General features: G+C 44.5%; 1 protein-coding gene across 2 annotated transcripts in view; it reads left to right on the top strand.

The window, feature by feature from the left end:
- SYAP1 (synapse associated protein 1) overlaps positions 1-13,338 on the top strand; it is a 31,396-nt gene extending 18,058 nt beyond the window's left edge. For both annotated transcript variants that reach the window (XM_089904757.1, XM_022562674.3), the window contains 5 exons: positions 1,430-1,569; positions 8,614-8,762; positions 10,109-10,167; positions 10,616-10,763; positions 12,886-13,338. In XM_089904757.1, the coding sequence (XP_089760883.1) occupies positions 1,430-1,569; positions 8,614-8,762; positions 10,109-10,167; positions 10,616-10,763; positions 12,886-13,013 (624 nt within the window). In that variant the 3' untranslated portion in view covers positions 13,014-13,338. The remainder of the gene's footprint in view (positions 1-1,429; positions 1,570-8,613; positions 8,763-10,108; positions 10,168-10,615; positions 10,764-12,885) is intronic.
- The last annotated feature ends 653 nt before the right edge of the window (positions 13,339-13,991 follow it).

Genomic DNA, 13,991 nt, shown 5'->3' with positions numbered 1-13,991 from the left:
TTGTTGCGGAACACGGGCTCTAGGCGCGCGGGCCTCAGCAGTTGCAGCGCACAGGCTCAGTAGTTGTGTCTCGTGGGCTCTAGAGCTCAGGCTCAGTAGTTGGGGCGCATGGGCTTAGTTGCTCCACGGAATGTGGGATCTTCCCAGACCAGGGCTCGAACCCATGTCCCCTGTGTTGGCAGGTGGATTCTTAACCACTGCGCCACCAGGGAAGTCCCCCCGGCACCATTTATTGAAGAGACTGTCTTTTCCAATTGTATATTCTTGCCTCCTTTGTCATAGATTAATTGACCATAAGTGCATGGGTTTATTTCTGGGTTCTCTATTCTGTTCCATTGATCTAGATGTCTGTTTTTGTACCAGTACCATACTGTTTTGATGACTGTAGCTTTGTAATATGGTCTAAAGTCAGGGAACATGAGCCAGCTCTGTTCTTCTTTCTCAAGATTGCTTTGGCCATTTAGGGTCTTTTGTGTTTCTGTACAAATTTTAGAATTATTTGTTCTAGTTGTGCAGAAAATGCCATTGGTATTTTGATAGGGATTGCATTAAATCTGTAGATTGCCTTGGGTAGTATGGTTATTTTAACAGTATTAATTCTTCTAATCCATGAACATGGTATGTCTTTCCATCTGTGTCGTTTTCAGTTTCTTTCATCATTGTCTTATAGTTTTCCAAGTACAGGTCTTTTACCTCCTTAGTTAGTAGATTTGTTCCTAGGTATTTGTTTCATTTTGATGTGATGGTAAATGGGATTGTTTTCTTAATTTCTCCTTCTGATATTTCATTGTTAGTGTATAGAAATGCAACAGATTTCTGTATATTAATTTTGTATCCTGAAACTTTACCAGATTCATTGATGAGCTCTAGTAGTTTTTTGGTGGCATCTTTAGGATTTTCTATGTATAGTATCATGTCATCTGCCAACAGTGACAGTTTTACTTCTTCCTTTCCAATTTGGATTCCTTTCATTTCTTTTTCTTGTCTGATTGGCAAAAAATGCCCTGGGAATGCAGTGGTGACTGAGAAAGACCCAGTGCCGCTTCTCCGCAGATCATGGCCAGGCAGGGGAAAGTCTCATTGTTGGTTCCCTTGCCGAACCTTGGCTGAACACTTGCCACCCTGCCCAAAGGGCCGTTTGGGCAGGGCGGCTCAGTAGCCGTGGGCCAGGTGGCTTCCCCCAGAAGACTCCTCAGCCTCGGGCCTGGCTGTAGGCCTCCCACGATGCTCTCTCCAGTTGAAACTGTTAAAGAATATATGAAAGGATTGGTCATTCTCCACTCTCTCTAAGGCAGGCAGGTTAATGACAGCTCAGTGTACTTTGCGGCTGAAGCATTTAGGAGAATTCAGTGTGTCAGATCACTGGTGTGTTATTACTTATTAATTGAAGTCTATGGTTTTCCCCATGTTTTTCCTCTTTTTTTGAAAGGACAAGAGGAACTTCCTTCGTGACCCTCCAGCCGGCGTGCAGTTTAACTTTGACTTTGATCAGATGTCCCCTGTCGCCCTGGTCATGCTCCAAGAGGATGAGCTCCTGAGCAGGATGAGATTTGCCCTTGTTCCTAAACTGTAAGCAGTGGGATCTCGAGCCGGAGTGGCATGTATGGCCCTGGTCATGTACCGGGTATCGGAGAAGAAGCATGGGATGGGGGCCAGGATGCTCTCAGACGCTCTTTGTGAAAAGGGACTCTGCGGCCCTTCAGCAGCACCCTCCCAACCCCACCCCCCACATAGGGTGCCATAGAATCAAAACTCAGGGTGGACTTTTTGGGAATTTTGGGGTCCAGATGATATGTGCTCTTTTATCCCCAGTTAGAAGGTAGAACAAATTTTCCTATAAAAACAGCAGAAGTGCCCATGCCCTCCTGAATAAAATTAAGGTCTCCCGAGGCCCATCAGGACCTGGCCGCTGCCTTTTCTCCACTCAGGCTCTGCTCTCTGGCAGCAGCAGTCTTGTTCTGCTTCCCACCCGAGGCTTCTCCCTCTGCAGATCTCTGCTTGTCCATTAAGCTTCAGCACATGCATCCTGACTTCTGTGACATGACCATCAGCAGAGGCCACCTCCCTTCCCCTCTGCCACCATGGGTTCTTCCTCACCTTTTCTAATTCCAGTGCCTTCTTTTGAATCTGCCCCATTTTTAAAGTCAGCGGTCTTTGGTGTTCCCTGACTGTTCCTGTTTTATGACTCTCTCTTCTTGTTGTATGATGTTATATTACTGTTCTCTGAGAACATGAAGTCTGGCTTTCTTGAGATACCCTTTTCGCTGTGCTCTTTCCCTGCATCTTGGATTTGGGCTGGCTCTGTGGTTCATGCTGCAGGCTTTTCTTACCCGTCCTTTGGGACTGTGTGCTCAACAGGGCCATTTGGGCAGAGCGGCTCAGTAGCCCTGGGCCGGGTGGCTTCCCCCAGAGGACTCCTCGGCCTCCAGCCTGGCTGTAGGCCAAACAATGGGGAGAGCCTGAGCCCTGCGGCTTCAGTACAGCCATGTGCCCCCGTTCTCAGCTGTACCGACTGTCCCTGAGTGCAGAGTCCTGGGCTCCCGGTCTCTGCTGTGCGGAAGTTCAGTCCCTGGCTGTCTCACCGCTCCTTGGGGCCTCGGCACCAGCCTTCAGAGCCGCCCGGTGCCTCCTGCCCCCACGGGATGCCTTTGAGAGAAGAGTGGCAAAGCTCTGGGGTCAGATGCGCTCCCGCAACTCGAAAACCATTCGAATCACCCCAAGCTGCACGTTGGGCTCTCTGCCGGTTTCTCAGGACTGTCCAGAGGCCCTGAGGCGCTTGGACATGTGGCCTGGGGTGCTCGTGGCAGGCATGTAGTTTTGGTTATTGCCAATTCTGCATTCCCTCTCGCTGCTGACAGTAATTTTAGATTTCTTTTAAGCTTTGGAGAATTGATATTTGGCAAATAGTATTTTTGTTTTGTCACCAGTTACGAAAACTGCCCATTGAGTAATATAATTCCAGTTTCCTACTGCTTATTCTGTTAGGGAAGATTTAGAAATTAGGGTTATTTTTTATGAGTCTTTATCTGTTAGGAATATTTACTGAAGTATTTATGGATGAAAGGACATGATGCCTGGCATTGCCTTAAAATATTCCAACCCCACCCAAAGAAAAGCATTTATGCAGGGGAAAGGGGCATAGGTTTTGAAACGTGGTTGGCAGAATGCTGGTAAGTGTTGAAGTTAGGTCACAGGTACATGAGGGTTCATTGTTCTAGTCTCTCTACTTTTGTTGAAATTTCCATATTAAAACAAAACAAAAATGAGCCATCACATACAAATATAAGACTTCTGGACTTTTCCTTCCGGACATACAGAAGTACAACCTTTATCATTTGGGACATTTTTTCTTTTTTTTTTTTTAAATTAATTTATTTCTTTTTTTTGGCTGTATTGGGTCTTCGTTGCTGTGTACGGGCTTTCTCTAGTTGTGGCAAGTGGGGGCTACTCTTCCTTGTGGTGTGCAGGCTTCTCATTGCGGTGGCTTCTCTTGTTGCAGAGCACGGTCTCTAGGCATGGGCTTCAGTAGTTGTGGCTCGTGGGCTCTAGAGCATAGGCTCAGTGGTTGTGGCACACGGGCTTAGCTGCTCTACGGCATGTGGGATATTCCAGGACTAGGGCTCGAACCCCTGTCCCATGCACTGGCAGGCAGATTCTTAACCATTGAGCCACCAGGGAAGCCTTGGGACACTTTTTCTGAGTAGAAGCCATCATTAACCAGGAACAATTTAGAAAACAAAACAAACACTTGCTCTGTATTTCAAAATGCCTTTTAGTGTGTTAGCACTTCCCTGTGACAGCAGTGCTAGCACGAGACAAGGCCCTGCTGGTGTCACAGGGGCACCCTCTGAGGCCTTCCCGCTGGTGACAGTAGGGAAGTCACAAGTCTTTCCAACCTCAAGCTGTGACGTGCCCATTGTTTCCCAGAAGGTGTTCACAGCATACGAATACTTTAAAATAGTCCATGAAGGTATATGTGGTCAGATTAATGTTTGGGCGTTGCTACAGCCGATGGATTTCTTTATCATAGGACTTCTCAGAAGCTTTAGTATGTCATCTGCTTTGTGACTCTCTCTGTAGGGCAACCGAATATCTCTGCAGTGTGCCTGTGATCTCTTCCTCTTACATCAAGAGGGAGAGACTCTGGAAAAGAAAACAGTCCAGATGTTATTAAGAGAGCAAACATTGCCCATGATCACTGTAGAGAGATAGTATTCCTGTTTCATTTTGGACATTTCATAGAGGTCAGAATTAAAACTGACCTTGAGGGCTTCCCTGGTGGTGCAGTGGTTAAGAATCTGCCTGCCAATGCAAAGGACACGGGTTCGAGCCCTGGTCTGGGAAGATCCCACATGCAGTGGAGCAACTAAGCCTGTGCATCACAGCTACTGAGCCTGCGCTCTAGAGCCTGCGAGCCACAACTACTGAGCCCTCATGCCACAGCTACTGGGCCTGCGTGCCTAGAGCCCATGCTCCGCAACAAGAGAGGCCACTGCAATGAGAAGCCCACACACCGCAACGAAGAGTAACCCCCACTGTCCGCAACTAGAGAAAGCCCGCACACAGCAACAAAGGCCCAATGCAGCCAAAAATAAATAAATAAATTTATTTTTTTTAAAAACCTGACCTTGAAAATATTCAGGCAGCCCACTACCTCCTGGGAAGGCTAATCTCAGTTTTGTATAGCTGTGATGTTAGGGTTTAAGACCCTTGAACGTATCTGGGTAAACAGTCAATCCTAGTTCCTTCATTTGGTCCCCAGGTGTCCTAGTCTCTGTACCCCCTCACCATCCAGGGCATTAACCTGTGAAAGTGAGTTCCCCTAAGTGAGTATGATGTGCTGTCTCATTGCAGAACAACACACCGTAGTGTGTCATGTTGCCTTTTTTTTTTTTTTTTTTTTGCGGTACGCGGGCCTCTCACCGTTGTGGCCTCTCCCGTTGCGGAGCACAGGCTCCGAACGCGCAGGCTCAGCGGCATGTGGGATCTTCCCGGACCGGGGCACGAACCCGTGTCTCCTGCATCAGCTGGCGGACTCTTGACCACTGCGCCACCAGGGAAGCCCTGTCATGTTGCTTTTTAATGCAGCCTAAGATTTCCTTAACTCTTCTAGCAGCTGCAGTGTACTACTGTTTGCACAACTAAACTTGTGGTCGTCTTTGACCCTTTATGAACCATTGTTAAGTCAGGTCTCCCTCCTGTGATCTACTTCCAAGAGAAAAAGACAGTTATGGGAATTCCCTGGCAGTCCAGTGGTTAGGACTCAGCACTTTCACTACCTGCGTTCAATCCCTGGTCAGGGAACTAAGATCCCAAAAGCCATGGCGCAGCCAAAAGAAAGAAAGAAAGAAAGAAAAAGACAGTTATGAGGCCTCATGATTATGGGAAGTGCTGCTGGGCACATAGTAAGAACTTAACAAGTAAGAGGTCATTTTTCCTGTGACCATCTGTTTTGGCCAACAACTTGTCTTATTCATCCCTGAATCCCCCCAGTACCTAGCATAAGGCCTGATGCATGTGGCATTCGGTAAATATTGGTGGAATTAATGAAAGAAAAGATGAGTTGTATCTAGCTGCCTATCATCTTGTTACCTGACCTAGCTTGTGTAGATAATCGTGCATTTTGCTTCTGTCACTTAGAAAGCTAGCTCCCTGACCCAGCTTCACCATTCTTCGATGTGACAACAACGTGTTCTGATGTCCTATCTAAGGCCAGCCCTGTCCTCATTCACAAACCTGAGTCTCAGTATTTTTTTTCTGTTCTCACTGGTTTTCTTCTACTCCTTCAAAGTCTTTTTCTGTCATGCTTTCTTTCTCGACTTTCTCGGCTTTCCTTCTCGACTTTCTCGACTTTCCCTTCCATTCTAAGAACCTGCATCCCTTCTATTAAACCAGGGGGTAGAGAGGCATTCTCCTACCCTTTTGTCCTCTCTACTAGCAAAGCATTTTTAGAACATAAAATGAGGCACAAAAAAAAAATCCACACGTCCTCCGCAGGTCACCAAAGCTGTTCCTTGGCTGTCCTTGTTTTGTATTGTTGTTGTTGTTTTGGGAGGGGGTGTTTTTTGTTGAGTCATGTTTTGTCTTCCACCTTGGAGATTTTTACTTAATTACTCTGAGGTGAGCACAGTCATCAGTGTTTTTTTTATTATTTTGAAACAGTCAGAAACTTATGGAAGGGTGGCAAGTACAGTATAAAGAACTTTTTTTAATGAATCCTTTGAGATCTGATACCCCATCACCCCTGAAGCTTTAGTGTGTATTTCCTACAAACAAAGATTTCCTACATAATCAGAATGTAACTATCCCAATCAGGAAATGGTCACTTAATGCCTTATTACTGTCTAATTCTCAGACCCTGTTCAGGTTTTACCATTTGTCCCAATAATATCCTTTTTAGCAAAAGGATCCACTTCAGACTCACATGTTGCATTTCAGTAGTTTTAGTGTCTCATCAGAGTCTCCTTGAGTCTGTTGCATCCTGTCAGGCGGCACGTATTGCCATTTTGTTCCACTACTGTCCACACTTTGGTCACTTGATGAAAGTGGTGTCTGCCAGCCTTCTTAACTATAAAGTTACTCCTTTCCTCTATGAAATTAATAACTATTTTCTGGGGAGGTACTTTGAAGTTCTGTGAATATCTCATTTCTCCTCAAATTTTCCATGGATTCATGTATTTATGTATATCTCTGTGGACTCATGGTCCTGTTTTATGCAATGGTTATAATCCACTGCTATCGTTATTTATTTTGATGCTCACATCATCACGTATTTGCCAGTGGAAGCCTGTTGAGGCTGGCTTCTGTGTCCTTTTGACTCATCCCCATCATTTTTTAAAAAATTTATTATTTATTTATTTATTTATTGTTGGCTGTGTTGGGTATTCGTTGCCGCACGCGGGCTTTCTCTAGTTGCGGCGAGCGGGGGTTACTCTTCGTTGCGGTGCACGGGCTTCTCATGGCAGTGGCTTCTCGTTGTGGAGCTCGGGCTCTAGGCGTACGGGCTTCACTAGTTGTGGCACGTGGGCTCAGTAGTTGTGGCTCGCAGGCTTAGTTGCTCCGCAGCATGTGGGATCTTCCAGGACCAGGGCTCGAACCCACGTCCCTTGCATTGGCAGGCGGATTCTTTTTTTTTTTTTTTTTAATTTATTTATTTATTTATTTATTTTTGGCTGTGTTGGGTGTTCGTTGCTGCGTGTGGGCTCTTCTCCAGTTGCAGCGAGCGGGGGCTACTCTTCGTTGCGGTGTTCGGGCTTCTCATTGCGGTGGCTTGTCTTGTTGCAGAACACAGGCTCTAGGTACGCAGGCTTCAGTAGCTGTGGCACATGGACTCAGTAGCTGTGGCTTTTGGGCTCTAGAGCGCAGGCTCAGTAGTTGTGGCTCGCAGGCTTAGTTGCTCCGCACCATGTGGAGTGTTCCCGGACCAAGGCTTGAACCCGTGTCTCCTGCATTGGCAGGCGGATTCTTAACCACTGCGCCACCAGGGAAGTCTCCCTATCATTTTTTGAGCCCTTCCTTTCTGGCATGAGATAGTCCTCCAGGCTCACCGTGTTCTTCCCCTGCTGTAACCCTAGAATTGGCCATTTATCCAAGGAGTTCTGGTTCCTTTTAGTGGAAAGTGGTGTTTAGAAACCAAAGTCTAAGCATTAGGCATGCTCATGGTTTTTGGGGTGTCACTCCTCCTTGCCCACTCAGTCGACAGAGCTAGTGTGCTCATATACACACACATGGACTTGTTTGCATCTCTCTCAAATGAAAACCATGTGTTCACAGTGATACTTCACAACAGGGATCATTCTAGAGTTTTCTCTTTCCATGATTGTAACTCCCTTTTCTGATGGGGAGAAACCTGGTTTCCACTATCCTTAATATTTTTCCTTAAGCAATCAATCCCCTTGCGAGTGACCAATCTTCCTTTTGCACCACCACCCACTCCCGAGCTCAGACACCCTCTTCTCTCTGCTCAGGCTCTCACTCTCCATTCCAGGCCACCCCCGTATGGATACTTACCTTAACCCTCTTGGGCACCAACGCCCCACCCCAGGTGACTCTAATGTGCAGCCAAGTTTGAGAACCACTGAGAGTTCTCAGGTTGAACTGCACTTCAGTCTTTTTTTTATCAACCATCTTCCACCTCATTGCTAACTGTTACTGATTGCTAGTTATTTGCAAGCTACCAGACATTTCCTCTCATGAAGAGCAACACCCACAATACTTTATTCTCACTGCTTGAAAGCGTTTAATCCTTCGGTAAACAGCAGACAGGTGGTGGAGCCCTGGCTCTGCTCCCGTCTCCCAGGTTGCTCATGGTGCTTTGAAAGCAGTACCCTGTTTTCCTCTGCTGAGGGCAGTGTTGGTATTAAAATACCAAAAAACACTGAGGTTTCATTAGTGTTCTATAAACTTGTCTTTTGCTGCTGTGGAGAAGATAGCTATTCTCTTTATCCTGTTATTCAGCTTTCAATTCAAAATCCAATGAGAATTTCACTTGAGCCTCATTCAGATTTGAAAATGTCCCTAAAAGTCATCTGTTCCCATCTGCACTGCGACAGCTAAACCCTGCACACACTTTATGCATGCCTTCTCAAATGTGTTGTTGTTTGTCTTTGAAAGTGTGAAGGAAGAAGTGTTTTGGAGGAACTACTTTTACCGCGTCTCCCTGATTAAGCAGTCAGCCCAGCTCACGGCTCTGGCGGCCCAGCAGCAGGCTGCCGGGAAGGAGGAGAAGGGCCACGGCAGAGAGGATGAGTTGCCACTGACAGGTATATTCAGAGAAGATGTCACTCTGTGGGAAAAAAACAAAAGAGTTACTTTTAAAATATTCTTCATTTAGAGATTCTCATGAGCTTGTCATCGTGTGTATACCAGAAATGTCATCGTCATCTTAGGGAAAGTTCTTTTCTTTCCAGAGAAAATGCTCATTCTTCCCTTGTTGCCCTCTCTCTGGCCCTGCTCACCGTCTTCCCCCAGCTTTCTTTTACTTTGCTGTCTTTCTCTCGTTCTTCGGGTTTTTTATTTCTTTTTATTTCTCCCTCCGTCACCAGTCGTCTTCCCATCTCTTTCCTTGCCCTTTTTATACCTTCTGTTCTCCGCTGACTCGGTTCCCTGCTCTGCTTCATTTCTCAGTCTTCCATTCAGCCTGCTCATTTCCCCAGTACTCCAGTCTGCAGAACAGAGCTAAGATATCCAGCCTGGAGCTAGACACGAGTCACTTACACATGTGACTCTTCCTTATTCTGACAGTTTTACCCCTGGTTTTGGGGGAAAGTGGTTTATAATATCGGCAGTGATTTAATACCTATAATAAAAGTTGAAACAAGATATGTATTTTGTGTCACATTTTTAACGTTTAATGAACACCTGCTGTGTATAGGTACCCGTTATAACTGGAGACTTATCCGTTCATGGAATTTTACATGATTACACAAAACAATGTGGCCTAAGGCACAGGTTGTACGGACCACTAGGAAGGTACCTGACGCTGCATTTAGGGTCAGAGGAATGTAATGAATCTGCTCTACACAGTACCATTTGGCATTTTGCATGTAGATGTTAATATGAATCCCAGGTGTCTCTCATTCTTTAGTATTCCTTCTTTATTACTTTTATTGGAAAATGCCATTTTAACCAATACTGCCCGTGTATCAAGATGGGCTTAAGACAGGATTCAGTAAAGCCCGTCTGTGGTTAGGTTGAGAAGATAGAAGATGCAGCCTGTGAGGAAGAGGAGCCACTGTGCCTGAGCGTTACATTTTACTTTGTGAGAAAAGGAAAACTTGATAAATAACTTCATTCTCATTATCCTAAAAGAAAGAGCAGAACTATTCTTCAGTGCATTTTGCTAACACTGAAGTCAAAATTTATTTCCTGCTGGAAATCTTACATAAGGGGTATTGAATATGATGATACATATTAAAAAGATCCCCAAAAGAAAGAGGCTGAGATGGTTTCATCTGGGTAGTTCTTACTGCAGAAAAACGGAAAGCAGAACAGCTAATTTCTGTAAATTATTTAGTATGATCATGCTTGTGGATAATTTAGTTGTTGTTATAATATGTATTCAGAATTGAATCACGCAATTCTTGTCTCTTTTATTCTCACTTCTTAGAGGCAGTACGGCCCAAAACGCCACCTGTTGTAATCAAATCTCAACTTAAAACTCAAGAGGTAATACAGTTTTACATTATACCTAGTAGCTGATGTCTGGAAATGAAGTAACTGTGTTGACTATCTCAGATACCATTTCAAAACTACTTATGAATATGGGTCTTATCTGTTCTGAAGAAGAGGGGTCCGGTACTTGAAGAGTTAAGGACCTACAGCTGAGACATGAGACGATTCCCTGGCATCAGTAGTTCAAGATGTGCTCGTCAGGGATGGGACAGAACGATTGGAGTGATCCAGACCATGAATGAGTGTAGAGATTCAGGTGGTAGCTCATGTGGTTACCGAGCCAGTGTGCAGGTTAGGAGGTGGAAAGCAGCAACCATCTGACTAGCAGAGGAAGGGAATGAAAATGAGGCTGCATTAAATTGTGAGATGACCATAAACACAAGCTCTAGTCTCTATATGTTGCTTCAAAAACCATTTCCAGAGCTCATTTGTTGCATTTCAGGATGAAGAGGAGATTTCTACCAGCCCAGGTGTTTCTGAGTTTGTCAGTGACGCCTTCGATTCCTGTAACTTAGATCAGGAGGACCTGAGGAAGGAAATGGAGCAGCTGGTGCTGGACAAAAAAGAGGAGGAGACAGTCGCGCTGGAAGGTACAGAGCCAACGACATCACCGTTCCGGTCCCCAGTGCCGAAGCTGACCATAGAAGATTGTTATTCTGGAGCAGATAACACAAAACTGTGTCGTAACTTGTGCATCAAAACTGCTTCTCTGTTCCCCACTAGAAGGTGGATTCTAGCACACGTGACCTCATCTCCTGTCCCTCTGCCCTTCTAAGCACAGAGGCTTAGAAAGGAGAAACAGATCCAGAGAGGTTAAGTGAGTCTTCCAAGGCGTTTCAGCCCTGAGAACACATGGCCAGGAGCGGGCAAGAAAGCAGGCACACCCCTTCACGTGGAGATGCTGCCCTGCGGCCTTCTGCTTTCAAAGCTGCGTCCTGCTGGGGTTTATACTGTAGGTAGAAGACTCTTTTCCCAGCTGCTGTGTGCCACTAGCACATCGCTTCTGGGAAGGAGTGGGCTGCCTTTAAGAAACCAAATTAGCTTAAAAATTAAGGTAATTTAGAAAAAAAGTGCAAGTGATGGGACTGCGTTCTTTGGCACATCAGGACAAATTACTGGCTTTCTACTAGGTAACAAGCAAAGGCTTGGGTTAATCATCATTCATGAAGCCTTCAGAGACTCACCATCGCGGAAGCCAGCTGTTCCCACTGTTGTGCAGAAAGCACTGGTGAGAAAGCTGACCTCCCGGAGGTGAACCGCCTGCCCACGTGCACACTGCACACTGCAGAGGGACTCTGCAGGAGAGAACTGCTGGGGGAAGCGGCTGGTGGGGGAAAGAGAAGCGAGTGGGGAAGTGAAAATCTGGGCTCGCTCCCCCCAGGCCCCTTGTACCCCATCTATTTTCTGATACGATGGCTGCTGGCCACCGCGGAAGGAAGGCGGGCATACGCCCCGCGTGCAGCAGGCAGTAGCTCGAGCAGACTGTGCCCTGCTTCCCTTGCTGGTGACGACTAGTAGCACAGAGCCCACGGAGACTGGAAGGAAGCCTGGTCAGGATTCACGTGGCATTGGCTGGCCGTTCTGGGCAAGCTATTCTTTCTTTGAATCCCTGCCCTAGTGATAATTCGGACCACTTAATATTCTTTCATATGTTAGTTGTCTCGGCCCCCCCCAGCTAAATTGTAAGTTCCTCAAGGGCAGGTACACCTTGTCTTTTTATCCCCTACAGCACCTAAAGTAGAGCTTAGCACCCAGTAAGCACCTAATATTCATGAAATCGGTGTTTTGCTACGCAACATGGTCACTGCTATAAAAAATTGAAAACATTTGGTTTTTCTTTTCTCTATAGGTACTAAGTTTAAGGTTTATTTTTACAAGATGAAAATGAATTTTAGCTTTTACTTTTTAAATAGATGGTTTGTTTTCTGGCTGTTTTATAACACTACATAGCAGATGCCTTATCCTATATGTATTTGCATACACCCGTATATTGAGCGTCCAAGTGGCAAGTTGCAGCTCTAAATCTCACCGGTGTGAGAGCTCAGGTAGAACCCACATGGGGGGCCAGGCTTTGGCGAGAGACTGCCTGACTTCAGGTCCTGGTGTCTTTTGCCACTCGTGGGAGACCACTAAGCACAGACTGTGGAGCCCTGCAGATGTGGTTCCATCCGTATGTCTGTCACTGTCAAGCTGTGTGACCTTGGGCAAGTCACTTAACCTATAAGCCTCCATTTACCCATCTGTCAAATGTGTATAACTGTATCTTTGGTCCACGTATTGTTCTAAGGATGAAAAGAGTGATATGTAGAGAGCACTTAGCCCTAGGCCTGGCTGAGTGAGTGCTCGAGAAATGTTAGCTGTTTTTGCTACCATCATCATCACTGGTAGTGGTAAAAATTAATTTGCGACCAAATATTAATTATCAATTATCCATTTAAATAGAAGGAAAATCAGAGGCCTAGGTAAAGAAAAATAATATGCAAAACTTACTGACAACATCTGATACCTTTGCTTCTACATTTAGTAAGTTTATCTTTCCAGTCATATTAGTTAAAAATCTGTTCAATTTTTCTGAGCGCACACAGTGCTGAAGGCTGACACAGTAAATATTTCCGTGGTAGGACTTACACAGGTAATTATAGTGGACTGCATTGTTAAGACGGGCATTAAAAATTCAGAATCTTTTTTTTTTTTCTCATTTGTTTCTTTTAGAGGATTCTGCAGATTGGGAGAAGGAACTACAACAGGAACTTCAAGAATACGAAGTGGTGACAGAATCAGAGAAACGAGATGAAAACTGGGATAAGGAGATAGAGAAAATGCTGCAGGAAGAAAATTAGCTGAAACAAAAGAATAATCCTTAACATTCTGCAACTGACATTAAATTCTAGATGCTGACACTCGCTGAATCAGAAGGCACAAAAGAGTATGACTTTATGAAATTCAAAATTATCCTTTTTTCAATCTGAAACTTGCCTCTTCTACTTAAGAAAAAGTACATAGGACAGTTATTCTAATAATCAAAAAGGGATGTTTTATGTAACATTTCTTTAAATCTAGTTAGAGATGTTCTTGTAGTCAGTACAGACATCTTTGTCACAGAAACACAAGTAAAATTTTAGAGTTCTGTTTTCCGTGAGGTCAAAAATAAAATATATTCTTCAATTGTGGTTTTCTAAACATTTGTACTACTTGTTGCATTTTTGTTGATACATATGCATTAAAGTACCTACTTAATGGATTGATAACTATCAAAATGACCAAATAGTACCAAAGAACTTAAGAGGAAGCACTTTCAGAACTGTTTTCTTGCAAGTATTTTCTAAAATTCCATCTGGAAGCCAAAAGATAAAATAATTATGTTGATTATAATGATATAAACATCACTCAGTTTGACATTGAGAAATACTGTTTCTCAAAAAATATATATTTGTTTTTCTTTGGGGCCTTTTTTTTTTTTTAAATATGCCACATTTAGTAATGTTTTCCTAAATTTCACGTCGTGCTTTTTGTAGAAAGCAGGGTCTTTCATCCTTTTAGTGTTGATGACTGTCAGAAGGCTGTTCACCTTAAAGTCTCATGTTGTTTAAATCGTCACCACATATAAATGTTTTTGCTTTTTTTGTCTTAATTAAACTGTCAGTCTTTATAAAATTGTGTTCTCTGAATACAACTTTTGGAACTTCATTGATCAATCCTGCCTGCATTCTGCTGTAGCAGCACGACCGTTCATAGAACGTGGTTACTTGAAAAGGACAGATGGCTGAACATCTGAACACTCCACGGCGTTTGCTTCCCGAACCTTTCGGATTTTTCAA

This window comes from Delphinapterus leucas, chromosome X (genome assembly GCF_059928025.1).
Source record: "Delphinapterus leucas isolate spDelLeu-1000000601 "Yukka" chromosome X, BTC_Dleu_Yukka2, whole genome shotgun sequence".
NCBI classification, from domain to species: domain Eukaryota; kingdom Metazoa; phylum Chordata; class Mammalia; order Artiodactyla; family Monodontidae; genus Delphinapterus; species Delphinapterus leucas.
The sequence above is the reverse complement of the archived record's forward strand: the minus strand, read 5'-3'. Positions and strand labels throughout refer to the sequence as shown.